The following is a 26,089-nucleotide window of genomic DNA, read 5'->3' on the forward strand; positions in this document are numbered from 1 at the left end:
GACCCTCAATTATTTCTCTTGAACAGACCCCAACATAAGCTATCTGTCTCTCTGGACCAGCGTGGAGATGTGGAAATAAAGACCCAGCTCACATGGCTTTATTGGGAGGGAGATTTTCAGTGATGCATCATGAAGTCCTGAGTTCACATTCTGAAGAATTCCTCTTGCTTTATTCTCCAAACAGCTTTTATATCAAAACATAAACTGAGTGGGAAATACACCAGCATTCTGTCTCCTAGGTAACCAGGTGAATGGCTTACAGTCATGTCCACAACTACCTGTCAGCTGTGTATGCTAGCTGTCACTTAGGTTTGAATTAGCATCTCTATCAGGCGTCCTCTAAATTACAAAGAAAGGAGTAACAATATCCTGACCTTTTCTTAGGTAGGGAAGGCCTGTTTGGTAGGCTACGTGACCATCCTCAGATGCTGACTATGGCTTTAGAGCCTGGATGCTACACCATATAGAAATATGGACCTATAGACACCAGGCACAAGATGCCTTCACCTAATCACCCAGTGTCCTGCAATCTCTGCCTCACCAAACCAGGAATTTCTGTGGTCCCTGAACTCAGCAGAGATCTGCATGAATCAGGATGAGTGTTGGGATCCTGCCGAGAGTAATAATGGCCCTTGCCTTAAATCAAAGGGCTGTTGTCCTTGATGGGGTGTGATTTCTTGAAGAAGACTGCAGCATAGGGTGTGAAAAGCTGGGCTAGATGGTGACACAAGGGAAGATGGGGGTGGGGACCTTGCAAGCTCCACTCCAGCACACCTGCCAGAGTGGGCTTTCTCCAACATGGGTTCTATAATAAATGACATCATTTCAATCAAAATTATTTTGAGAGATATCAAATTAAATTTAATGATACAGCCAAGCCTGGTGGTATACACCTTTAATCTGGCATTTAGGAGACACACATAGCCAGCTGTTCGTGAGTTCGAGGCTAGTCTGGTCTGCATACTAAGTTTCAGGGCAGTCGGAACTCTGTAGAGAGAACCTACAAAGAGAAAAAAAAAGACCTTCAGTGATTCAACTGAAGCCCGTAAGCTTTCGTAGTTGCTTAATTTTTATACCTTTCATCTATGTATATCATCATTGTGTTTGTATACTTCTTACTGCCTTCTCTAATACGCTTCTCTTCCCCGACCAGATTTCTAGTCTTCTCTCTGTCTCTCTCTTTGTTTCTGTCTCTCTCTGTGTCTGTCTCTCTTTCTCTGTCTCTCTGTCTCCTCTCTCTTCTCTACAGGGTCTTAGTATGCAGCACTGGCTGGCCTTAAACTTGCTGTGTAGATCAGGCTTGTTTCAAACTCAAAGAGTTACCTACCTCTGCCTCCCAAGTACTGGGATTAAAAGAATCCACTATACCCAGCCACCTGTCCTTTTGGTCTGTCTCTTTTCTATGCAGGCCTTGAGTAGGTGAGCACCAGTATGGGGTGCTCATGTTTGTCATGGCCATGTCATAACCAGGAACAGCGTTTCATAACAGTGCTGTCCTGAATCTTTTTTTTCTCTACCAGATTCCATGTGAGCACATATGTGGTGTTTACCTGTGTGAGACTGCCTTATTTCACATAACACGATGACCTGCAGTTCTGGTCATTTCCTGGCAAATAATAGAAATGGTGACAGAAAATACATTTCTCTGAGAATGTGGTCAACACTGGGGCACGTAGAATAGCAACTGTCCCTTCGTGTTCTCCAGCTCTTCACAGGGACCGAGCTCCTAAACTGCTTCAGAAATTTGTTAGTGATAGAGGACTGGACTCAGAGACAAAACCCAAGTGGAGAATCTACTTTTGGGGAAAATTGTTTTTATTCTTTTCTTTTACGTGTACAAGTGTTTTACCTGCATGTATGTTTGTGTAGTGTGTGCATGTCTGGTGCCCACAGAGGCCAGAAGAAGGTATCAGATTCTCTAAAATTGGAGTTAAAAACAGTAGTCAGCCCCCACGTGAACGCAAGGAATCAAACTCAGGTCCTCTAGAAGAGCCACTAGTGCTCTTCACTGCTGAGCAACTCTACAGCCCCTTTACTGAGAATATGAAGATAAATACCTTGGGAGAGTGTTGCATGCAATCGAAACTCTAAAGATGTTTAAATACTCATGTTACTGTCTCTATTTTACACAATCTTCTTGGGAAAGATCAGACCTTTCAAACAGGAAAGAAGCCTCTGTGTCTCAATCCCAGCACCCCCGCCAGTCCCGGCTATCCAGGCTGCACTGGCTGCAGCAACTGGAGGCTCCACCAAGATCTGGAAAGTGCGGATACATGAACGGGGTCGCTCCAGCTGCCAGCTAGATCGAGGAGCATAATGAGGAAGATAAAGTGTTTTTCTTTTTCATCCACAGAAATAACTCTGAGGGACATACTCCAAAAGATAAAGAGGCAAGATGGTGAATTGAAAGGCCTCAAAAAATAACTGAAACTCTTAAAGCAACAAGGCACGGAAGTTACAAAGAAGACAGTCAAAGATTTTGTACGGGGGGGGGGGGGGAAGAGGGGGTTAAATGTTCCAAACTGGGAACAAGCCAAGTCAGATTAAAAGGAGAATGTTTGTCTTCATCCCCAGAGATGCTCTGAGGGAATCCCTCTGGTAGATTGGCCAGTGGGGAAGAATAAAAAGGAGGCAGGAAGGTGAAATGAGGGCCTCAAAAGAAAGAATGTGTAGAGATATATGTTATTGTGTTAATTGTATTGTCTTTTGTGTTCTGGACTGGAGAAAGGCATTTCATCTGGGAACTGCTAAGAAAGGTATTTTGACTTTAAAATATGGGCCTAAGAATTTGATGCTTTGGAAAATGGGTTTTGCTTTTGTCTCCACAGAGGATGAGGACCTGTGGATTCACTGCAAATTTATGTGGTTTGAATCACTGAGAACCCCTGAAATGTTGATGTAAAACACCCCCAAGAATGCAGCACCCCTGCTCAGCAGGAAGTAGCCAGACAGGTTGACAATGCCCAAACTCCCTAAAAGATTGTTAAAGTGGAGCTCCTTCAATGGTTCCAGAGCAGGAGCAGTGAGCCTGCTTCCCTGAGTTTTGATCCTTTTCATGGAGCAGTTTGGATCCAGAGTGAGTTGGCTAGGGCCAGAAGACAGCTGGAGCAGAGATTTGCCACCACAGCTACTGCTGCCGGAGTTGCTCTCTCACAGACTGTGCAGACGGCTGAGACTGTCAACCAGCAGGCTCAATGAGTCAGCAATGCTTTGCACATACTCAATTGAGCATATTGACCATAAACCAACAAGTAGCTCTGGTTCAGGAGCAAGTGGACTATTTTGTACTTTTCAACAGTTAATCATGTTATATGTGTAACTCATGGCACTGTATTGCATGCTTCTGATACTGTTATGGAAATCAACGGTCATATGAGAGGGCTTTGGAATATTGTTTTGTTAATTTTACCACCCAGTTAGTGCATGCTAGATGGTTGCAGTGCTGGTCTGGCTCCTTGGCACTGTCAGTCCTGGGGATGCTTGGTTTAGGGTTATGTGTCTGGGTAGCCACGGACTGGCAATACTTTGGAGCAGGATGACACCTAAGACAGGGAATATTAGAGGGCTATTCCACATGACAGGCAAGCCATTATAAAATAAAGTGGAGGGAGTTGTTGTGATCCAGCTGCCCTCACTCAAGCTGACTGACAGCAGAACTTCCTTGTGGTCTGTAATTGACAAGGATATTTGTGTTCTTTCTGGCTGGTGGGTCTCTACAGAAGGAGTAGAGGTATAAAAGGTTGCTAGGCAAAATCAAGCTTGCTGTTCTGCCCCCTGAAAAGAAGCCTCTGTGTCTCAATCCCGGAACCTCCCCGCCAGTCTCGGCTATCAAGGCTGCGCTGGCTACAGCACAAACTTGTATAGCCATTTTGGAAATCACTATGGGCTGAAAAGCCAAAGATGGATGCCCCAACGGTACAGAGGAACTTTGGGTGACTGTCCAGGCAGCGAGATGTCTCTGTCATTTCTACAGTTTCTTATTTATTGTTTACTTATGTAATATTATATCCTTCTGGAGTCTTTGATGGAGTTGAAGAATAGTTATATTTGATGTTTAGTTATAGTTTTCCATTGTTATGATAAAAGATAAGGTAGATATAAATATTGTAACTGTAATTCTTGCTTGATAACTATTTTGTTATATGTAATCTTACTATGTTAAAGTAAAAGCCTTTCTTTTTTGTTTAAACAGAAAAAAAGGAAATGATGTGGGAATATGCTGTTTTGTGTTGATTTCATTGGTTAAATAAAGAGACTGCCTTGGCCCTTTAAGAGGACAGAAAATTAGGTAGGCAGAGTAGAATGAACAGAATGCTGGGAGAAAGAAGCCAAGTCAGGGAGTTGCCATAATTCTCACATTCCAGACAGACGCAGGTTAAGATCTTTCCTGGTAAGCCAGCTCATTGGGCTACCCACATTATTAAAAATGGGGTAAAACAATATGTAAGAGCTAGCCAATAAGAGGCTGAAACTAATGGGCCAGGCAGTGTTTAAAAGAATACAGTTTCCGTGTAATTATTTTGGGTATAAAGCTAGCTGTGCGGGCGGCCGGGTGCCAGGAACATAGTCCGCTGCTCCTATTACAACAAGGGAGGGGCTTCATACCTGGGAAAAGGTAGCTATCATTTTCCAAGCTGTCATCAGTTTTTGTAGTTTTCTTCCTGGAGTTGGGCTGTCTACATGTTGTGTGTGTGTATATATTCCCATATATATAAGTACTGATGGCACACACACGTGTGTATTTGTGTATACATACATACATATTTATGTAATAATAATAAAGAAAAAGAAACTATAAACTTGAGAGTTGGAGGTCACGGGAGGGGTCTGAGGAAGAGCAGCTGGAAAGAGGAAAGGGAGGAAGAAAGTGACGTCATTCTGATTGGGGTGAGATGGAATTTCACTATAAGTTTGGTTGGCATTTACTTGATGTCTAATGCATCTAAATATAGATATACATGTAAAAAGTATACAATAAACATTTTTAATTCAGTTTTTTCATCCACTATATTTTGATCATGTTTTCTCTTCCCTCAACTCATCTCAGATCCTCCCCTCATCTCTGCCTAGAATTTTCTACTTGAGTGTTGTATTTACATCATTTCTGCCCTTCCTCTTTTCCCTCTAACGCTTCTTGTATTCCTTCTAGAGCTCAATCTGAGACTCATGATCTTGTCTTCTTCATTTTTATTGTTACATATGCTTATTGACTCATTATTATTTTTTTTGATACAGAGTTTTTTTGTGTACCACTGGATGCTCTAAAACTCACGCTGTAGACCAGGCTGTGCTCAAACACACAGAGATCTGCTTTCCTCTGCCTGTAGAGTACTGGGATTAAAGGTGTGGGCCAGCACTGCCCTGCTGCTCATTGACCTTTCATTTTCTGTGTTTTCAGATCTGTCTGTTCATTTCAGTAGCTCATTCCTTGGTTGGGTTGTTTGATTTCTTTATTTCTTAAGAGTCTTTTAATTCGGTTTATTCTTTATACATCCTCTATCAGTTGTATAGCTAGCAAAAGTTTTGTCCCATTTGTGTGCTATCTCTTCATTTACTTTCCTTTGCTGTCAAGAAGCTTTTTAATTATCTGAGATCACGTTTGTCAATGGCTGACATTGGATGTCGAGGGCCTGGAGTCTTATTCAGAAAGCATTTCCTGTGTCTACATCCTGCAGTGTTTTCCCTTATTATTTTTATAATGGTTTCAGAATACATGGTCCTGTATCAAGCTTTAAACTGTAATTGGGAATGATTTTAGGATGCAACACTTTTTTTTCTCCGCCCATGGATCATCAGTCTTTATATAATCATTGTCAAAGAGGTTGTTTCTTTCTTCACTGCATTTTTGGCTTCTTGTGAGTCAAGTGGTTGTTTCTTTGTGGGTTTATAGGTAGGATGTCTGTTGTGGTGACCTGTGTGCTTTTGTACCTATGGGTAAAATTATTCTACCTAGGGACAAATCCCCTTCATTGTGGTCCAATACAGAATGGTCAACTCTGAAATATTATAGAAACAACAAAACAGCCCTATCAGATTGTATCTATATCTATTTGTATACGTATATATATGCATATATGTGTATGTAACAATACTAAAAAATTGGCTATCAATTTTAGAGTGGAGGATATGACAAGAAAGAGTTTGAGAGAAGGTAGTTGGGAGGGGATGTAAGGAGAAAAGGCAGTGAGAAAGTGATATAATTCTATTTCAATTAAAGTTTTTTAAAAGAGAAATAATACAACAAATATTAAACAGCCAGGTTGGTGATACTCCATGGGTGCAACTTCTGATATTTCCAGGTAATACATTCCCACTGCTGATTCTCTCATCCATGGGCTCTTTAAACCTTCTGTCCTGCCTTCATAAATGTTCCCTGTGCCTTAGGTGCAGAAGCTGTATTGCACATACAGCCAATGGGACTGGGCTTCACTATTCTGCATTTCGATTGGTCGTGGTTTTCTGTAATGCTCTCCATTGTCACAAAGAGAAATTTCATTGATGCTGTATGAAGACTACACTTAGGAGGCCTGCATCCTACACAAAGAACTGTACACAATTAAGGAAATTCAAGAGTGGGAGAAATAGTCATCCCCAGGAAAGAGCACACCAATTGGTTATCCAATACCAAATGGTCAGCCCAGAGTACATACATACATGTAACATTATAGCGACTGTGTAGGTAGCTTTCATGTATTTAGGGACACACAAAAACACACACACAGACAAACACACACACATGTATGTAATAATAATTAATTTTTTAAAAGAGGCCTTGAATTTGAGAAAGGAAAAGGAGACACAGATACAAGTGGATTTGAAGAACAGAAAAGAAGTGGGAGAAATGTCTTAGTTATATCATAATTTCAAAAATAAAAGAAATAATTAAAAACATACAGAAACAGTAAATTAAGACAGCGATGTAACTAGGAGGTCCATTGTATACCTGTCAGTTATAACACTAAAGAGTCCCACCCACAGCTGTACCTTAGGAAGGTAACAGTTAAGATAGGGAAATTCATTTGTTCAATGGTTAAAAGAAATTCCATAGGACAGATGGTTGGATAGCATGTTGCCCAAAATGAATTAATTCCCCCCAATCTTGGAATTTTTGTTTGTGCATAAAACCCATAAAGGGTGATCAAGTTGTTCAACCAATACAAGATCACAAAACAGCTCACCAGCAGCAAGATGCTGTGAGTGGCTCTGAGCTCAGGAGATTGCTGGCTTGAGAGCCTTGTGCTGTGGAGATACTGGGCTCTCTTGCGGTGTCTGTAGAGGAGAATTACCATGTAGAGGCTGGTCCATATCATGATGGCCACATATAAGAGATCATACGTTAATATGATACTCAAAAATGATCCTGAATTATTGTTCCCAAAATTCCTGTTTTGACAGTAAGCATGCAAATATCCATTTCCAAGATGAGTAAAATTGGTTTTGGCTATTACCGTTTCAACCACAAATCCATAGATGGTCAGGTTAATGAGCCAGGAGCAGAGTAGGGAAGAAAGCATCCACGTTGAGAGTTTGTGCTTAAGCCAAACCCACTGAGAATTACTGGGAGTCACGGTGACAGCTTGAAATCTGCTTAGAATACAGGTGGTACTGATGGACAGACTGCAGGAAATTCTGTATATACATAAAACAACCTTACAGCCGACATCATCCAGAAAATTGGGTACTCCAAAGGATGCCACGATATCCGGTATCAACGTGAATATGATCGTCACCATATTAGCTATTGTCAGGTGCATGAAAAGCAGATCTATTAACTTCTTAAAATGAGGCTTAAAGAAGAAAGTGTAAATATATAAAATGAACAGTGATGTGTTCCCTATGACACCAACACATAACTGAGATATGAGAAAGAGTCCCAAGACAGCATATCTCAGAATCAAGTTTGTCAGATGTAATAGGTCTGGAGTGACAAATAAATGGACTGCATCATCAATCTATTTTTAAAATGGCAATTTTGGGAAAACTAATGATTGCCAGCTCAGCAGCAGAGGAGATAAATTCTGAAATGTACAACTCCTTTCTTTTCTTTTCTTTTCTTTTCTTTTCTTTTCTTTTTTGTCTTTTTGAACAGGGTTTTTCCAAGTATCACAGGCTGTTCTGGAACTTGGAACTTGCTCTGTATCCCAGGCTGGTCTTGACCTCACCAAGATCCACCTATCTTTGTCTTTTAAGTGCTGGATTATAGAACTGTGCCCCACTGATTAAAGAAATATCCAAATCCTTTGGAGGTTAGGTCCACAGATGACTCTTAGCAACTGCGTTCCAGGTATTCTTGACCATCTTAGAGAATAGAATAAAGTGTTGCAAAGTAGGCAGTCGAATAAACCGATATTCTGAACACTATTATGTCAGGATGAAGGATGTGTTGACCTAGGTGAAAACCAAATTTGCATGTTATAAGAATTTTAAAAGTTATATATTTTTGTGTATGGGCAATTTGCCTGCATGTCTGTGCACTATATGCCTGCCTGGGAATCAAACCCTCGCACCCTGTAAGAGCAACAACTGTGAAACCATCCCTCCAAGCCCCAGGATTTTTCATTCATCAGTTGATATTGTTTCCATGTTTATAACAATATTTGTTTCTAACACATATATAGTAACATGTGTACTTGAACGTCAGTGTTTTGGCTGCAGATACGCTTCTGTATCTTAGTGATGAGTAAATACTCAGACTTTCCATGTGGGACTCTGCCTCTCATTTCACCTTACAGGGTAACCAGCACGTCCTGAAGCATTTCTTTTCATTTGTCTATTTCACTGACAACTTAGAGCTGAGCTGCTGATATGCAGACAGTGACAGCAAGGGTGAGACTGTGTATCCCACAGTGTTGAGCACATTTTCACAAAAGTGTGTTTCCCGTGACATTTGGTCATTGACACAATCAGACTGATTCTGGTTTTATAACCCACTGTAACAAAGAGTTATATATTTTGCAACACCTGAATTACATTTCCATTAGAAGATTCTTCTGTTGCAGAAGCAGAGATCTCAGGTCCACAGTTACACAGAGAATGGCAAAGACATGATACTCATGAAATTTAACCTTAAATTTTACAACATGGTAATATCACCCATGTTCAATGGATTTGGGGGAGTTTTACTGTATATTAATTTGAGACCCATTCCTCCACTGATTTAATTATTCTGTCACCTGAAATACAAACCTTTTTTCTTTGGAAGACATCTGTAAATTCCTCAGCAGTCTCTTTTATTCTGACAAGGTCAATTAGACTTTTCTCAGTGTGCCCTTCTGAATTTCTCCATGCACCTCAAATCGCTGCCTTGACAAGAGTGTCTACCTATCCCGATTTGGTATGATGGACCACGCCCTCCTGAAGGGTTGTTGTGAACATCTTCAGAAAATTGCTTCGCTCAACTGCCAACTGAGATGAAACTAGCACACAGGTTATACCATGAAAGACCTAATTAACGATGCCCCCATTCAGCAGGAAGCAGTTTGGAGTGAAAAAAACTGTGCCCATGTTCCCAAAATATTGTTTATAAATGTTCTTTTACATTTAAAGGGGGAGATGATATAGATATGAATCATTTGCATTGGTGTGGATTTTAAGGTCAATTTTGTTATATGTATATGTATTTCTGATCTTGAATAAGGTGTTGTGATTGTGTAGTTCATTTTTAAAATGTAATGTATAATAGGAAATATAGGTTGTTAATGGATAATCATCGATGATAGTAAAGTTTGTAGTCATGTTACTTAGATTTTCCAGATATATAGAGATATATTATAGATAGGCATTCTTCATATCTCTCAAAGGCTACAGAATATGGCATTTATAATATTTTAATAACTTAGGATTTTTCATGACAATGAGACACTCTGCTTCTTGCAGCACCAATCTACTTCAGGAAGAAGATGGGCATTGAAGAGGATCTTTATGGAGTTTGATAGCCATTTGGGCAAGAAACTGCTCTTGCCTGGACTATTGCATAAACTGGACACAGAGAACCAGCAGAGTGAGGACTACTGAACTTGCCTAAGGTGAGATGATCTTTCGGGGTTCCTGATTCATGAAAGAGTCTGCAAGACATTCTTCAGGACAATCAGATAGTGACTGAACTGCCTTTGAAATTTCCTGCTTTGTGGAAATGTCTGCTGCAAACTATGGGCCTGAAGGCTGAAGATGGATGCCCCAACGGTACAGAGGAACTTTGAGTGACTGTCTAGGCAGCGAGATGTCTCTGTCATTTCTAGATTTTTAAAAGTTGTTTTTTTCTTGTTTGCTTAGGTAATGTTGGATCTTTCTGGAATCTTTGATGGAGTTAAGAATAGTTAGTTATAGTTATAATTTTCCTTAAGTTATGATAAAGATTATTGTAATTTTTACTTGATAACTGTTTTGTTATATGTAATTTTGCTATGTTAAAGTTAAAGCCTTTTTTTTGTTTAAATCGAAAAAGGGGAAATGATGGAGGAAGGTCATTGGCTAATAAAGGAACTGCCTTGGTCCATTTTATTGGTTAGAGCATAGGTAGGTGGAGTAAACAGAACAGAACGCTGGGAGGAAGAGGAAGTGAGCTCAGACTCTACAGCTCTCCTCTCCAGAGCAGACACCGCAGAGAGACAACATGCCCCAGATCCGACCCAGGATGGACTAAGGCTAGAATCTTCCCGGTAAGACCGGTGCTCACAGATTATTAGAGATGGGTTGATCGGGATGTGAGAATTATCCCGTAAGGGCTAGAGCTAAAGGGGCAGGCAGTGATTAAATGAATACAGTTTGTGTGTTGTTATTTCGGGCATAAGCTAGCCGAGCAGGCGACTGGGGTGTTGGGGACGCAGCCCCGCCGCCCTTATTACTACAAAAGGCCATGTAGTGGCCTGTGATCAGATCAGCCACCTGTGACCATGTTGGTGCCCAGAGGCCATGATGCAATCAGGGCCATACAGATGTGAGTGGCACATGCTACTACCTGGTGCCGTGCTGGCATCCAGGCCAGGGCTGGAGCTGGGTGCCATGCCTGCGTCTGTGACCCTAATGCCGCCAGGGTCTGTGTAGATGTCCATGGCTCCTATTGCCATTGAGAGCTATGCTGATTCCCAGGGCTGTCATCTGGGACTGTATTGGTGTCCAATGACCACGGTGCCACTGGGGCCTTGGTGATATCTAGACCCAGGCTGGTACCTGTCTGAATATGTGTTCTTGCCACAGTTAGGGTCTATGTTGAAGTCTGTGACCACATGGAGGCCCAGAATATAGGTCAAAATCTCTGGCCTTGTTGGGATCTGGGGGCCATGATTCAGCTGGGGTCATTCAGATCTGAGTGGCCTGTGATTCTACCCAATGCCATGGTGACTTCTGGACGAGAGCTGCAGCTGAGGGCCATGTCTAGCTTCATGGTCCCATCATGCTGAGGCCTGTGTTAAAGTATCGAAATTCACATTGAATCCCGGGGTTGAGGCCACAACCTGTGACCATGTTGGTGTCCGGGGCCGTGGTACCACCCGAGCCATCCTGATAAGTGGCCAGTGCTTCCCCCTGGAGCCAGGTCCTCTGGCCCAATTTGCTGCCAAGGGCCATGTCTGGGTAGGTGGTCCACCTGCAACTAGGGTCTGTTGATGTCTGTGGCCTGTGTCACCTCAGGAGGACATAGAAGCGTGGGTAGTGAAATCAGAGGTCCAAGCTGAGCCGGCCCCACCCTTCACTAGCCCTGCCTCTCGATGGACCCTGCCGCAAGAGAGCTGGCCCTGACCCTCATAGGACAGTCAGTCCGTGCACTGGGAGAGATAGACAAACCCCGTACCACAGGTGAAAGAGAACTGACCCTGATGGTACAGACATAGGGTAGCTGGCTCTGCCCCCTCCTCTGAGGTGGGCAGTCCCAGTGGCCTGGTTTGTCCAGCTCAGCTACCACCCAGACCCACAGCCGGGTCTTGAGTTGGCCCACCCTAACATCTACCCCATCTAGGGCCAACTGAAGCTCGTGAAGGGATTGGTCCTAAGGAATGGTACCTGCAGGATGTCTATGACTAGGTGTGGCTCTGGCATGCCCCAGAGGAGTTTCAGGTAGAATCCAGTGACGACAGTGTACCAATAACCAGAGGCCCTGAACCAGTCCAGTGACTCATTGCAATGAACATTTGCTAGAAAAGCTGATTAGGAAAACATGGAATATACTATGTGACATGCCAACTCCTACTGCAACCAGGATGAATGAAGAGCTGTTGGAGAAACCGGGAAAGAAGGAGAATTGAAGAGATTTGGGGATTTTTTTTATTTGCTCTGTTCTTGTTGTTCTTTGTTTGCTTGCTTGCTTGTTTGCTTTATTTTGTTTTGGTTTGGTTTTTTTATTTTCTCTTAGTCAGGGTCACTGCAGGGATGAGGAGAGGATATAGAGGAACTGGGGGGTGAGAAATATGAGAGTTCATGATTTGAAATTTTCAAAGACCCAATAAAGAAATTATGTCTAAAAAAGAAATTGAAGAGGGCTCAGACTTGCATCTACTGTTGTGTAGGGTCCAGCTGGTAGGCATATCCTGAATGTATATTGAGTTGTCTTTTGACTCTATGATAATGTGTTGCCAAATGAATTCATGTGTAGTAATAAGGAGCAGTGGCATGGCTGCGTCCCCAACACCACAGCTGCCCGCTCGGCTAGCTTATGCCCGAAATAACAACACACAAATTGTATTCATTTCAACACTGCTTGGCCCTTAAGCTCTAGCCCTTACTGGCGAATTCTGATATACCGATCAACCCATCTCTAATAAAGTGTTAGCACCGGTCTTACCGGGAAAGATTCAGCATGTCTGACCTGGGGGCTTGTTTCATCGCGTGCATCTTCCCAGGAGCAGGGAGCATGGTGTCTCTCTGAGGTGTCTGCCCCCGAGAGGAGAGCTGTAGAGTCTGAGCTCACTTCCTCTTCCTCCCAGCATTCTGTTCTGTTTACTCCTCCCACCTATCTCCTAACCAATGAGGACCAAGCAGTTTCTTTTTATTTTACCAATGACCTTCCTCCATCATTCATGTGCCTTGATCGAAGGCCAAATACTACTAGAAATCTTACAATAAAAAGTAAAATCCTGATATCCTTTGTTTCACACAAATAAAAGAAAATAAAAAGATGGGAAAGGGTGTTCCAAGAAAATGAACCCTAAAAACAAGCAGGCATAAGTATTTTAATATCTGACAAAAGATACTTTGATGTGGGAGTGTCATATATCAATCTGTTGATTTCATTAGCTAAGCAATAAAGAAACTGCTAGGCCCATTGGATGGGCCCACCCTTAGGTGGGTGGAGTAAACAGAACAGAACGCTGGGAGGAAGAGGAAGTGAGGTCAGACTCTACAGCTCTGCTCTCCAGAGTAGACGCAAGAGAGACGCCATGCTACCTGCTCCAGGGAAGACGCACGCTATGAAGCTCCGACCCAGGATGGACATAGGCTAGAATCTTCCCGGTAAGCGCACCTAGGGGCGCTACACAGATGATTATAAATGGGCTAAATTAATATGTGAGAATTAGCCTAGAAGAGGCTAGATAGAAATGGGCCAAAGCAGTGTTTAAATGAATACAGTGTCTGTGTAATTATTTCGGGGCATAGGCTAGCCGGGCAGGCGGCTGGGGTTTTGGGGACGCAGCCCCACCGCTCCATATTACTACAAATGGCGCCCCACGTGATGGACTAAACCCACTTAAAAAACCTGAGAAGGCTTAAAAATAATGGAGAGAGAGTTTAACACAGATTTTTGCTGTTTGTTGGTGGCGGGCTGTAGAGAGATTTCCTGATTCAGCAACAGCAGCAGAAAAAACGCTGTGTCATTTCAAAGCGTGGCTTCCTGGGGCTGTGCCACCAGTGCAAACTCTGGCTTTATGTTTGTGTTCCCGCTTGGGATCAGAAGGAGAGTTCTCTGAGACTGTGACGATGACTCAGAGCTCCCCGCCTGCTCCTGGGAAGAAGGCAGAATCAGGCTTAGGCAGGCGGAAGAGCATGGCGGATTCCTGCCGCCTTACAGAGACGTGTTTTCAGACTGTGCAGTGCTCTGTGTGTCAGATTTGGATGTAACTTGGATGAAAAGAATTTCTGTGCTGCGTGCTCAGTCTCAGAATTAAAGTGCTGAGTGCCGCTCCTACCTGGCGGCCCCAGAGCTAGCACAAAATGGTACGTCCTCCATTTTGAAATTTTCCTGACTCAGCTTCAGCTGCAAATCCCTACAGCTCATTAAGAGGTCCTGCCACGAAACACTTAAACGGTGTTGATGAAAAGCTGAACGCATGCTTTTCGGTTTTCAGCCGTAGCAGGAAAAAAGCTGCGCCGTTTAAAAATGCCAGCTTTCTGGGCCATCCTGCCAGGGCAAACTCTGACTGTTTGAGGCAGGAGGGACGGCTACCGAGAGAGGACTTGAGTGTTGTCTGTTGTAGCTTGCTGGCTGGCAGGGACCTTGAAATGCAATAGAGGTGTGGCTATAAACATGGCTACAGCCAGTACCTCAGCCATGAGGCTGGAAAGCTAAGGATCCAGCCGTTAAAGCCACGGCTTTAGTCCTACTGATATTGCTTGGTAAATTAAAGGCTCTTGTGGTCAGAAAAAGAGAGATATACAGTAAAGAGAGATTCAAAGACAGAGAAAATTTCTAAATGGTTTAAACTGTGTTAAAAATATATGCAGACTAAAAGTTAAAATTCTTAAAGTAAACCTCTGTGACTTCAAGGTGTGGTAGCACATGCCTTTAATCCCAGTGCCTAGAAGGCAGAGACTAACAGATCTCTGTGAGTTCAAGGTGTAGTAGCAAACACCTTTAATCCCAATGCCTGGGAGGCAGAGACAGGCGGATCTCTGAGAGTTCAAAGACAGCCTGGTCTACAGATTTACGCTCAAAAAGCAAAAAGTTAACCTAGGAATGTCACAGCTTAGATTCTTAAGCGTCTAGTGATTTAAAGGCGTAAATCAAAAGTGCTCCTGGATAGTAAAAAGTTTGCAGATTCACAATAGGACAGATTCAGACCACTAAATGAGTCACACTGTTGGATGAATGTACGTAGGCTTGGGAGAGAGAAGAAAAAGAATATAGAGAATAAAGTTAATGGTTTAAAAAAAAGGTAAAGTCTTTAAAGAGACAGAGTACAGATAGTTAAGAGAGTAAAAGAAATAAAGAAAAATAAGCTACGTAAAAATGAAAAATTCACAGAGTCTGGATTATGTACATTGTGTTTTCTTTAAAATTTTTGACTGTGAAGGAGCTAAGTACAGAGAGAAATTTCATTATATGGGCTGCCAAGTGGAACCAGAACGGATATCATGAGGGTATGACTTTGAAATTTGGATCTAAGGACATGATGCTTTGGAAAGGAGTTTCTTATTTTGTTTTCACAGAGGATGAGATCCTGTTCATTTATTCAATTCCGATTTGGTATGATGGACCACGTCCTCCTGAAGGGTTGCTGTGAACATCTTCAGAAAATTGCTTTGCTCAACTGCCAACTGAGATGACCCTGGCACACAGGTTATACCATGAAAGGCCTAATTAACGATGCCCCCATTCAGCAGGAAGCAGTTTGGAGAGAAATAACTGCGCCCATATTCCCAAAAAATGTTTATAAATGTTCTTTTACATTTAAAGGGGGAAATGATATAGGACTTTTCATGACAATGAGACACTCTGCTCCTGGCAGCACCAATCTACTTCAAGAGGAAGATGGGCATCAAAGAGGATCGTTATGGAGTTTGATAGCCATTTGGGCAAGAAACTGCTCTTGCCTGGACTATTGCATAAACTGGACACAGAGAACCCACAGAGAGAGGACTACTGAACTTGCCTAAGAAATGTCTGCTGGATACCATGGGCCTGAAGGCTGAAGATGGATGCCCCAACGGTACAGAGAAACTTTGGGTGACTGTCCAGGCAGCGAGATGTCTCTGTCATTTCTAGAGTTTAAAAGTTGCTTTTTTCTTGTTTGCTTATGTAGTATTGTATCTTTCTGGAGTCTTTGATGGAGTTAAGAATATTTAGTTATAGTTACAGTTTCCCTTAGTTATGATAAAGATTATTGTAATTTTTACTTGATAACTGTTTTGTTATATGTAATTTTGCTATGTTAAGGTTAAAGCCTTCCTTTTTTGTTTAAACAGAAAAAGGGGAAGTGATGTGGGAGTGTCATATATCAATCTGTTGATTTCATTAGCTAAGCAATAAAGAAACTGCTAGGCCCATTGGATAGGCCCACCCTTAGGTGGGTGGAGTAAACAGAACAGAACGCTGGGAGGAAGAGGAAGTGAGGTCAGACTCCACAGCTCTGCTCTCCAGAGTAGACGCAAGAGAGACGCCATGCTACCTGCTCCAGGGAAGACGCACGCTATGAAGCTCCGACCCAGGATGGACATAGGCTAGAATCTTCCCGGTAAGCGCACCTAGGGGCGCTACACAGATGATTATAAATGGGCTAAATTAATATGTGAGAATTAGCCTAGAAGAGGCTAGATAGAAATGGGCCAAAGCAGTGTTTAAATGAATACAGTGTCTGTGTAATTATTTCGGGGTATAAGCTAGCCGGGCAGGGCAAGAGGCTTGGGGTTTTGGGGACGTAGCCCCACCGCTGCTCCATAATACTACAATACTTCAAACAAAAACTACTCAGAAGAGATAGGGAAGGACACTACATACTCATCAAGGGGAAAATCCACCAAGTGGATATTGCAAATCTACAAGTATGCAACAAATACGAGGGCACTCAAGGTCATAAAAGTTATGCTACTACATTTTAAATCTCATAGTGCCCCTCACACAGTCCTAGTGGTGAATTCAATAGCCTACTTTCAGCAATATGCAAGTCTCCCAGACAAATTTAAAAAGACAAATTCTAGAGTTAAATAACATCGTAAATCAAATAGACCTAACAGATATCTACAGAGCATTTCGTCCAAAGACAAGAGAATATGCTTTCTTCTCAGTAGTTCTTGAAACATTCTCCAAAATAGACTGCATATTTGGAAACCAAGCAAGTCTCGACAGATAGAAGTAAATTAACATAACACCCTGCATCCTATCTGACCACCATGGATTAAAGGTGGATATCAACAAAATAAGCAACACAAAGTATACTAAGTTGTGAAAATTAGGGCCAACCCATGGTGGTGTGCTCCTTTAAATCCAGAACTCAGAAGGCAGAGGCAGAAGGTTCTCTCTGTGAGTTCAAGGCCAGCCTGGTCTATACAGCAAGTTCCAGAGTAGCCAGAATTACATTAACAGACCTTGTCTCAAGAAAATAATTAATAGAAACTGAACAACTGGATGGAAACTGAGTTAAGACATAAATCAAGAAAGAAATTGAAAATGTGTCAGAACTGAATGAAAATGAATGCACAGCATACCCAAACTTATGGGACACAAAGGAGGCAATTCTAAGAAGCAAGTTCATAGCACTAAGTGCCTACATAAAAAAACAAAAACTGATATTGAGCCTATAGTTCATGATCCTTGAGAAGCTAAGTAGTAAGGTGAACTCTAAGAAAAACATATATAGATCCTCCTGGAAAGTTGAAACAGACAAGATCATATGACAAAATTGGGAGTATGGGGGTGGGAGGAGAAGGGAGGGTAGAAGGGAAAGTGCAGGGGATAAGGGGAGGAGTGAGGAGAACTTGAGTGAATAGGATTGCCGAGTAGGAGAAGGGAGAGAGATGAAAGCAAAAAACATCTTGATTCAGGGAGCCATTATATGGTTAGAAAGAAGCCTGGCTCTAGAGAAATTCCCAGGAATCCACAAGGGTGATCCCAGCTAAGACCCTAAGCAATAGAGAGAGGGGCCCGATCTTGACTTGCCCTGTAGTCAGACTGATGAATATCTTAAACATCATCATAGAACCTTCATCCAGCAGCTGATGGAAGCAGAGACAGAAACCTGCATTGGAGCACTGGACTGAGCTCCCATAGTCCAGTTGAAGAGCAGGAGGAATGAGAATATGAACAAAGAGGTCAAGACCATGATGGGTACACCCACTGAAACAGTCTACCTGAGCTAATGGGAGCTCACAAACTCCAATCAGAATGGGAAGGAACAAGCATAGAACCAAATTAGTCCCTCTGATTGCGGTTGACATCTGCATTGTTGGGGCAGACTGAGGGACCACTGGTGATGTGGCCAGTATTTGTCACTACGGCATTTGCTGGCTTTTTGGGGAACCTATTCTCTTTGGATGTATACCTTGTTTAGTCTAGAAAAAGTAGAGAGGGACTTGGAGTTTCCCCAAGGCAATGTGCCTTATCCTCTCTTAGGAGGGGATGGGGGTAAAGTGGGAGGGTATGTGGACGGAATGGGTGGAAGTGAGGGAGTGGGGACCTGTTTTGGTATGTATAATTAGAAAAATATATACTGTTTTTTCTTTTTAATAAATAAATAAAAGGAGAAAAAAACAAATAAAAACATTGGAGAGATCTCATACTAGTCACTTAGCAGCATACCTGAACAGCAAAAAGAAATAGCACCCAGAAAGAGTATACTGCAAGAAATTATCAAACTCAGAGCTGAAACAACGAACTAGAAACAACAACAAAAATAGAAAGTAAGAATGAAATGAAAAGTTGATTGTCTCATAGAAGAGAAAGTGGGAAGTACACATGAATGTATTAGCACAGGAGAACACTTCCTTAATAGAAACTCAGTAGCACAGACACTGAGACAATTAATAAATGGAAAATCCTAAAATTGAGAAACTTGTGTAAAACAAAATCATAGTCAACAAGACAAAACAGCAGACTACAAATTGGTTCTTGCAGAACAGTAAACAGGACTGACTAACTTGTACCCAAAGTATTGAAATGATGGAGAATTAATAAAATTAGAGATGAGGGGCTAGGGCTGGAGAGATTGCCCAAAGGTTAAGAGCACTGCTGCTATTCCAGAGGACCCTGGCTGCATTGAGTCCCAGGACCTACATGATGGTTCACTACCATCTGTTAACTCCAGTTCCAGGGATTCCAATGCCCTCTTCTGGCCTCTGTGAGCATTGCATGCATGTGTGGCAAAGACTTACATGTTGAAAACTTTTGAACACATAAATTGAAAGAATATTTTAAAGAAATACAAAAGAGCCGGGCAGAGGTGTTGCACGTCTTTAATCAGGACTCAAGAGGGAGAGGCAGGTGGATCTTGTGAGTTCAAGGCCAGCCTGATCTACAGAAGAAGTTCCAGGATGGCCAGAGATGTTCCACATAGATATCTTGTCTCAAAAAATAAAATAAAGTAGGAAGTCAGGAAAGGAGGAAGGGAGGAAGGGAGGAAGGGAGGAAGGGAGGAAGGAAGGAAGGAAGGCAAAAGAACCAGTGTAATTACTTGTCCCTTCTCAGATAATAGTGCAATAAAACTAAAAATCAGTAGCAAGAGAAATTGTACCATGATGTGAAGGTTGAACAATACAGTTTTGAATGAACAGTGGGCCTTTGGAGACACCAACAGGGAAGTGTAGACTTTCCTGGCATCATATGATAATGGCTGTGATAATTTCCACAGCTGCATGAAAACTTTTAATGATTTCCTAGATTGTAAAGTTTCTTTTCTGATGTAGTTCAACTTGGGAAAATGCACACACATCTTCAGACAGAGACTGCATTCTTATTTGGTTGGTTTAGTCAATTACCATGGGATCCACATTGAATTGGGATAATGAAATTTTCCTTGGAGTGCATCAGAATGATGCACAGTTAACAAGGCCACTGGCGCCATAGGTGACAAGCTGGTCCGTGTCCACTGGGAAGAAGAGTCCTCTTATCCTGCCCCTTATTTAGTCATGGCTCCAGCTAGGCAGCCTTTCCAAGATGCCTCTTGCCTATGATGCTTCGTGCCTGTGGGATTTACACTGCCCTGAATAAGACTTCGCAGCCTCAGCACTCAGAGTGAGAGGGAGGTATGGCAACCTTTCCATTGTTGCTCTCTTCTACCATCCCTACACTTTGTGTGTTTTGATTTGGTTTTAGATTTATATTTCCCCTACTTCTCTGTCAGTTTAGACTATTTCCTTTATTATTTTTCTGTATAATACTTCTCTTGATCTTCATATACTTTTACCATTTTTGTTTTTAATTTTTATTCATGTATATTATTGTGTGGTGATTTTCCTGCATATATGTCTGTGCCCCACATGAGTGCAATGCCCCAGGAATTCACTCAGAGTTGTCCGATGGCCTAGAAATGCTATTACAGACAATTGAGGGCATCTGTGTGGTGTTGGTAATCAAAGCCAGACTCTCAGATAGACCAGCCAGTACTCTTAACCACTGAGACATCTGAAGCCCCCATTTTCATTCTTCGTTAAGACTTTTTTTTATCTGATCTAGTCAATGATTCAATCTCATGGGAATATTGCCCATCTATGACATTTTAGAATTCTACAATCTTTGGAGGGATGTTACATCTTAGAGGATTTTGCACATTCCTCTTAAAGCCTAGGTAGTCATAACATAATCTTTGAAGGTGCATTTGCCGTTGTCCAGACTCTGTATGCAGCATTCTGTCCTAGTCTCTGTCTTTCCTCCCGGACAACAGTGCAGTCTCACAGAGCAGTGTTGCAGTATTCCCTTCAAGGTGGTGGCCTTGGCTTTATGTTTCCTGTATAGTTCTGTTGCTTGCTATTGTTTGGTTTTTAATTATTCTGCTCCTTTATTTTAGATTTCATCTGAAATCATTTTCAATATAATTCTATTGTTTCCTAACGTCTTTTATCTATTTCACACACACATTTCTACCAGAGACACTCTATGGTTCATTTTCATAATGGGATTTTTCATTCTGTCATTGCCAAGATATTCACTTGTTTTTAACATGATGGGAATTGGTAGTTTTTCACTTTCTGTTGTGTGAGGTCTTTGCACATTTGAGACTGTGTGATTGCTTGTTCGTGTGTGTACAGGAGAGACACTGACATCATTTGCCTTCCTCTACCTACTCCTAATTTTTTTGATACAGAATCTCTCATTCAGCCTGGAGCACATCAGTTGGCTCAATCACTTGTTCGATGGGCTTCGGGGATCCACCTGTCACCAGCCAGTCTAACCCACCACACTCAGCCTTGTATAAGTGCTTGGTGTTTGAGCTCACTTTCCAGTGCTCGCATGACAAACACTTTGATCTCAGAGTCATCCCTCCAGTCCTACTAAGTTTCTCTATAATACGGCATTATACACATAAAATTTAGTCTAACAAAAAACTAGACCATTGATGATCCTTTCTTTGACATTGGTTATACAGTCACATTGGCTTCTCAATTCCTATGTGCCGCATGGCAAATGATCTCTGCCTTCCCGTAACTGTACAGTTCTGTTACACTGAGATGATCAGTTGTCCAGCTTAATATTTTTAAAGATTTTCCTTTTAAATAATTTATTTAATTTTTGCTTTATGTCCATTGGGGCTTTCCTGTGTTCATGTCTGGATGAGATTGTCAGATCCCCTGGAAATGCAGGTACAGACAGTTATGAGTTGCTATGTGGGTTCTGGGAATGAACCGTACTCCTCTGAAAGAGCAGCCTGTGTTCTTTATCACTGAGCCATCTCTCCAGGCTCTCTAGCTCAAATTTTTGTATCCCAGTTTCTCTTTTATCTGTTTGCTTGGTTAACTCCAAGAAGACATTTTTAAGATTTCCCATCAAGGTGGGGATGGTGACAAACACTTTGACTTCCAGCACTGGAAGGCAGAGAGAGGAAAGCAGTCTCAGTGAGTTCAAAATTAGTCCTGTCTACAGAGTGAGCTCCACGACAGTCAGGGCTACACAGAAAAACTCTGTCTTAAAAAAAATTCCATCGTATTGCTTGTGATCGTTATGCCTCATCTATGGTTCTAAGATTGATGATGTATAGATCATATTTATGTATTTTTATTCGTAAATTAAGTTTAATGTTGCTGCAAAAGTTGGTTGATTGCATGTAGTAAGTGTGTCCCCTTAGCATTTCTTTTGTCAAATAAAATTTACTTACGGTGAAAAATTTTTTCTAGTTTGAAAATGTGCTTCTATTTTTTTAATTTTGCATCTTTCTTAATTACAGTTGAACCCATATACAATGCTGTAAAGACTAATGTTTACCATTTTCATTGTGACACTCTAGCTGTGGGTTGATCATCACTTGCACAAGGGAACTTTAACCTCTCCATTGTGCTTGATATATTTGAACTGGTATAAAATGGTGAATCTTTTAGCACTCAGACAGAATGTGGATTTTTTCATTCTCCCTCAATGTGCCAACATGCTGACGGTTTTATTCACAGAAAGAAAACAGAGAACACTTCCAGTTTTCCTCTCAGTAAAATTCAAATAGCCTATTCCAAATACTGTGTGTCATCTGTATTTTGTAAACTCTGAATGTAATTGCATTAAGATGATCACTGTTATGTTTCATAACTTACATAAATATTCACACAACTTGATAGCTTGTTTCTCTGTTATTAATGTATCTAAATCTTTTCTGAGGTTAATTTTTACTATAATTTTATTTATAAAAATATGACACATGTATGAAATTAAGTATGATAACATTTATTTTAAAATTGTCACAAATTTTTACATACACATAGCAGGTGCTCTGCTGTTTAGGAATATGCCTATTCCTCATTGTTCAAATTTCCTTTTCTTTTTTGTTTGCTTTTCCTTGTTTTTTGAGACAGGATTTCTTTATGTACCACTAACTGTCCTGAAACTTGCTTTGTAGACCAAACTGGCCTCAATCTCAATGACATCCTCCTGTGTCTGTCTGCTACCATAGAGAGTGCTACCATAATCTGGTAGTTTCATTTTTTTGAATGTCAAAAATAGTGCATGATAATCTCTTTACATTCCACGTTTCATAGATAGTATCTTCCTGTACAAGTCATAGTATATGTCTGTTTCATCTGTGCTCAGATGACAGCCTGGCATTTTATCTCAGAACTCTTATTCTTTGCAGAAAAAAATGTAATAACATGGCTGCTGGAGGGAATTTTCAGGAAAATGCTGAATAACAAAATTATTAAGAGTTAGGGCATTTAAGGGTAGATACAAAGCAAGGAGAAAAGATGAGCAGAAAACAAATTTCTGGTGAATGGCGAGGAGGATGACAATCAATCCAGGATAACACTTGGGAAGATGTGAATGATGCTAGAAATAAATGTGGGTCAGCAAAAGCCCTATGGCACAGTAGAGATGAGATGTGTTTTCAAAGCTTAGAGGAGGGTGGGTGCAGTCTAACTATAATTTGTGACAGTGGCAAACAATGACAAGTCATGAAACAAGTTGAACATTGATAAAAGGAATAACTGGGATTGAGGAAGAACAATATCTCTGTGTAGTGGAATTGATTAAGTAATTTAAATGTTGATCACTCATGATAGAATACATTGGCTAGGTAGGGACTCTTGTCAAGGCATTTGTGGTGCATGGAGAAATTCAGACAGGCACACTGAGAAAAGTCTAATTGACCTTGTCAGAATAAAAGAGACTGCTGAGGAATTTACTGGTGTCTGCCAAAGAAAAAAGGTTTGTATTTCAGGTGACAGAATAATTAGATCAGTTGAGGAATGGCTCTAAAATTAATTACAGTAAAACTCCCCCAAATCTATTGAACACGGGTGATATTTCTATGTTGTAAAATGAGGTCAAACTTCATGAGTATCATGTCTTTGCCATTCTCTGTGTAACTGTGGACCTGAGATCTCTGCTTCTGCTACAGCAAAACAGAAGAATCTTCTAATGGAAATGTAATTCAAGGGTTGCAAAATAAAACTCTTTGTTACACTGGGTTATCAGCCAGAATCAGCCTGATTGTGTCAATGACCAAATGTCACGGGAAACACACTTTTGTGAAGATTGCTCAACACTGTGGGATACGCAGTCTCACCCTTGCTGTCACTGTCTGCATATCAGCAGCTCAGCTCTAAGTTGTCAGCGAAATAGACAAATGAAAAGAAATGCTTCAGGACATGCTGGTTACCCTGTAAGGTGAAATGAGAGGCAGAGTCCCACATGAAAAGTCTGAGTATTTACTCATCACTAAGCTACAGAAACGTATCTGCAGCCAAAACACTGACGTTCAAGTACACATGTTACTATATATGTGTTAGAAACAAATATTGTTATAAACATGGAAATGATATCAACTGATGAATGAAAATTCTGGGGCTTGGAAGGATGGCTTCACAGTTAAAGACTGTTGTTGCTCTTCCAGAGTGCCAGGGTTCAATTTTCAGGAAAACATAGAGTGCACAGACATGCAGGCAAAGTGCCATACACAAACATACACAACTTTTTAAATACTTATAACATGCAAATTTGGCTTTCACCTAGGTCCTTCAACCTGACATAACAGTGTTCAGAGTATCGGGTGGATTCGACTGCCTACTTTCCAACACTTTATTCTGCCCTCTAAGATGGTCAAGAATACCTGGAACGCAGTTGCTAAGAGGTCATCTTTGGACCTAACCTTGAAAGGATTTGGGCACATCTCCAGTCGGTGTGGTCACAGGCCTCTATTCTAGCACTGAAAAGCCAGAGGTAGGTGAATCTGTGAGTTCAAGACCAGCCTGGGATACAGACCAAGTTCCAGAACAGCCAGTGATACTTGGAAAAACCTTGTCCAAAAAGACAGGAAGAAAGAAAGAAAGAAAGAAAGAAAGAAAGAAAGAAAGAAAGAAAGAAAGAAAGAAAGAAAGAAAGAAAGAAAAGAAGAAAAGAAAGGAGTTCAGTATTTCATCACGTAACACCTCTGCTCTTGAGCTGGCAATCGTTATATTTTCCCACAATTGCCGTTTCAAAAATAGATTTATAATACAGTCCATTTATCTGTTACTCTAGGCCTAACACATCTGATAAACATCATGCTTATAAATAATTCCATCTTGAGTGTCTTTCTCATATCTCAGTTATGCATTGGTGTCATAGGGAACACATCACTGTTCATTTTATACATTTACATTTTCTTCTTTAAGCCTCATTTTAAGAAGTTAATAGATCTGTTTTTCCTGCACCTGACAATAGCTAATATAATGACTATCATTTTCACGTTGATACCAGATATTGTGGCAACCTTTGACGTACCCAATTTTCTGGATGATGTCGGCTGTAAGGCTTTTTCATGTATATACAGAATTTCCCGCGGTCTGTCCATCAGTACCACCTGTATTCTAAGCACATTTCAAGCTGTCACCGTGACTCCCAGTAATTCTCAGTGGGTGTGGCTTAAGCACAAACTCTCAACGTGGACGTTTGCTTTTTTACTTTGCTCCTGGCTCATTAACCTGGCTATCTATGGATATATGGTTGAAATGGTAATAGCCAAAACCAATTATACTCATCTTGGAAATGGATATTTGCATGCTTACTGTCAAAACAGGAATTTTGGGAACAATAATTCAGGATCATTTTTGAGTATCATATTCATGCATGATCTCTCATATGTGGGCATCATGATGTGGACCAGCCTGTACATGGTAATTCTCCTCTACAGACACCGCAAGAGAGCCCAGTATCTCCGCAGCCCAAGCCTCTCCAGCCAGCAATCTCCTGAGCTCAGAGCCACTCACAGCATCTTGCTGCTGGTGAGCTGTTTTGTGACCTTGTATTGGTTGAATAACTTTATCACCCTTTATGGGTTTTATGCACAAACAAAAATTCCAAGATTGGAGGCAGTTAATGCATTTTGGGCAACATGCTATCCAACCATCTGCCCTTTTTTAATAATGAAGAATAATAAACTTATTTTGCACTTCACTTCTTCCTTTTCAGCACTGAGAATGACCTGTTTTCAACGTGCACGCCATGGCTGAACTGAAACCCACACTTTCTCAGGTTTGAACCTTCTTAATGATTCCCCTGAGAATAAAGAATTTGAATGTGGACCTCAAATACCTGCTCTGACCTAGTTATAAACCTGACATTCTTTCTGCTATTAAAATTCAAGCAGCTAACATTTTTCTTTTTTAATGTATTTATTTATTATGTCTACAATATTCTGTCTACTTGTATGCTTGCAGGCCAGAAGAGATAGACTTCATTCCAGATGGTTGTGAGCCACCATGTGGTTGCTGGGAATTGAACTCAGGACCCTTGGAAGAGCAGGCAATGCTCATAACCGCTGAGTCATCTCTC

The 26,089-nt window shown here is 41.3% G+C and overlaps 2 protein-coding genes across 2 annotated transcripts; one reads left to right on the top strand and one right to left on the bottom strand.

The window, feature by feature from the left end:
• Positions 1 to 2,124: 2,124 nt before the first annotated feature.
• On the bottom strand, positions 2,125 to 11,051 carry LOC142856192 (vomeronasal type-1 receptor 4-like). Its single transcript, XM_075983322.1, has 3 exons — positions 10,958 to 11,051; positions 6,985 to 7,918; positions 2,125 to 2,299 (listed from the first exon to the last, which is right to left on the bottom strand). Exons 1-3 carry the CDS (start codon positions 11,049 to 11,051, stop codon positions 2,125 to 2,127), a joined length of 1,203 nt encoding a protein of 400 aa, XP_075839437.1.
• A 13,765-nt stretch (positions 11,052 to 24,816) lies between these two features.
• Positions 24,817 to 25,767, top strand: LOC142842008 (vomeronasal type-1 receptor 4-like). Its single transcript, XM_075958998.1, has one exon. It carries the CDS (start codon positions 24,820 to 24,822, stop codon positions 25,765 to 25,767), a length of 948 nt encoding a protein of 315 aa, XP_075815113.1. The 5' UTR covers positions 24,817 to 24,819.
• The last annotated feature ends 322 nt before the right edge of the window (positions 25,768 to 26,089 follow it).

This window comes from Microtus pennsylvanicus, chromosome 1, assembly GCF_037038515.1.
Source record: "Microtus pennsylvanicus isolate mMicPen1 chromosome 1, mMicPen1.hap1, whole genome shotgun sequence".
Lineage (NCBI taxonomy): Eukaryota > Metazoa > Chordata > Mammalia > Rodentia > Cricetidae > Microtus > Microtus pennsylvanicus.

Excerpts from the sequence above, each read along its gene's own strand:
- LOC142856192 (XM_075983322.1), bottom strand. The coding sequence starts at position 11,051 with ATGGACATCTACACAGACCCTGGCGGCATTAGGGTCACAGACGCAGGC. Across the intron at positions 7,919-10,957 it reads GGATGCCAGCACGGCACCAG|ACCTATTACATCTGACAAAC; the intron begins GTAGTAGCATGT and ends TTGTCACTCCAG. Across the intron at positions 2,300-6,984 it reads TTAACTGTTACCTTCCTAAG|CTGGCAGCTGGAGCGACCCC; the intron begins GTACAGCTGTGG and ends TCCTCGATCTAG.
- LOC142842008 (XM_075958998.1), top strand. The coding sequence starts at position 24,820 with ATGCTTATAAATAATTCCATCTTGAGTGTCTTTCTCATATCTCAGTTA.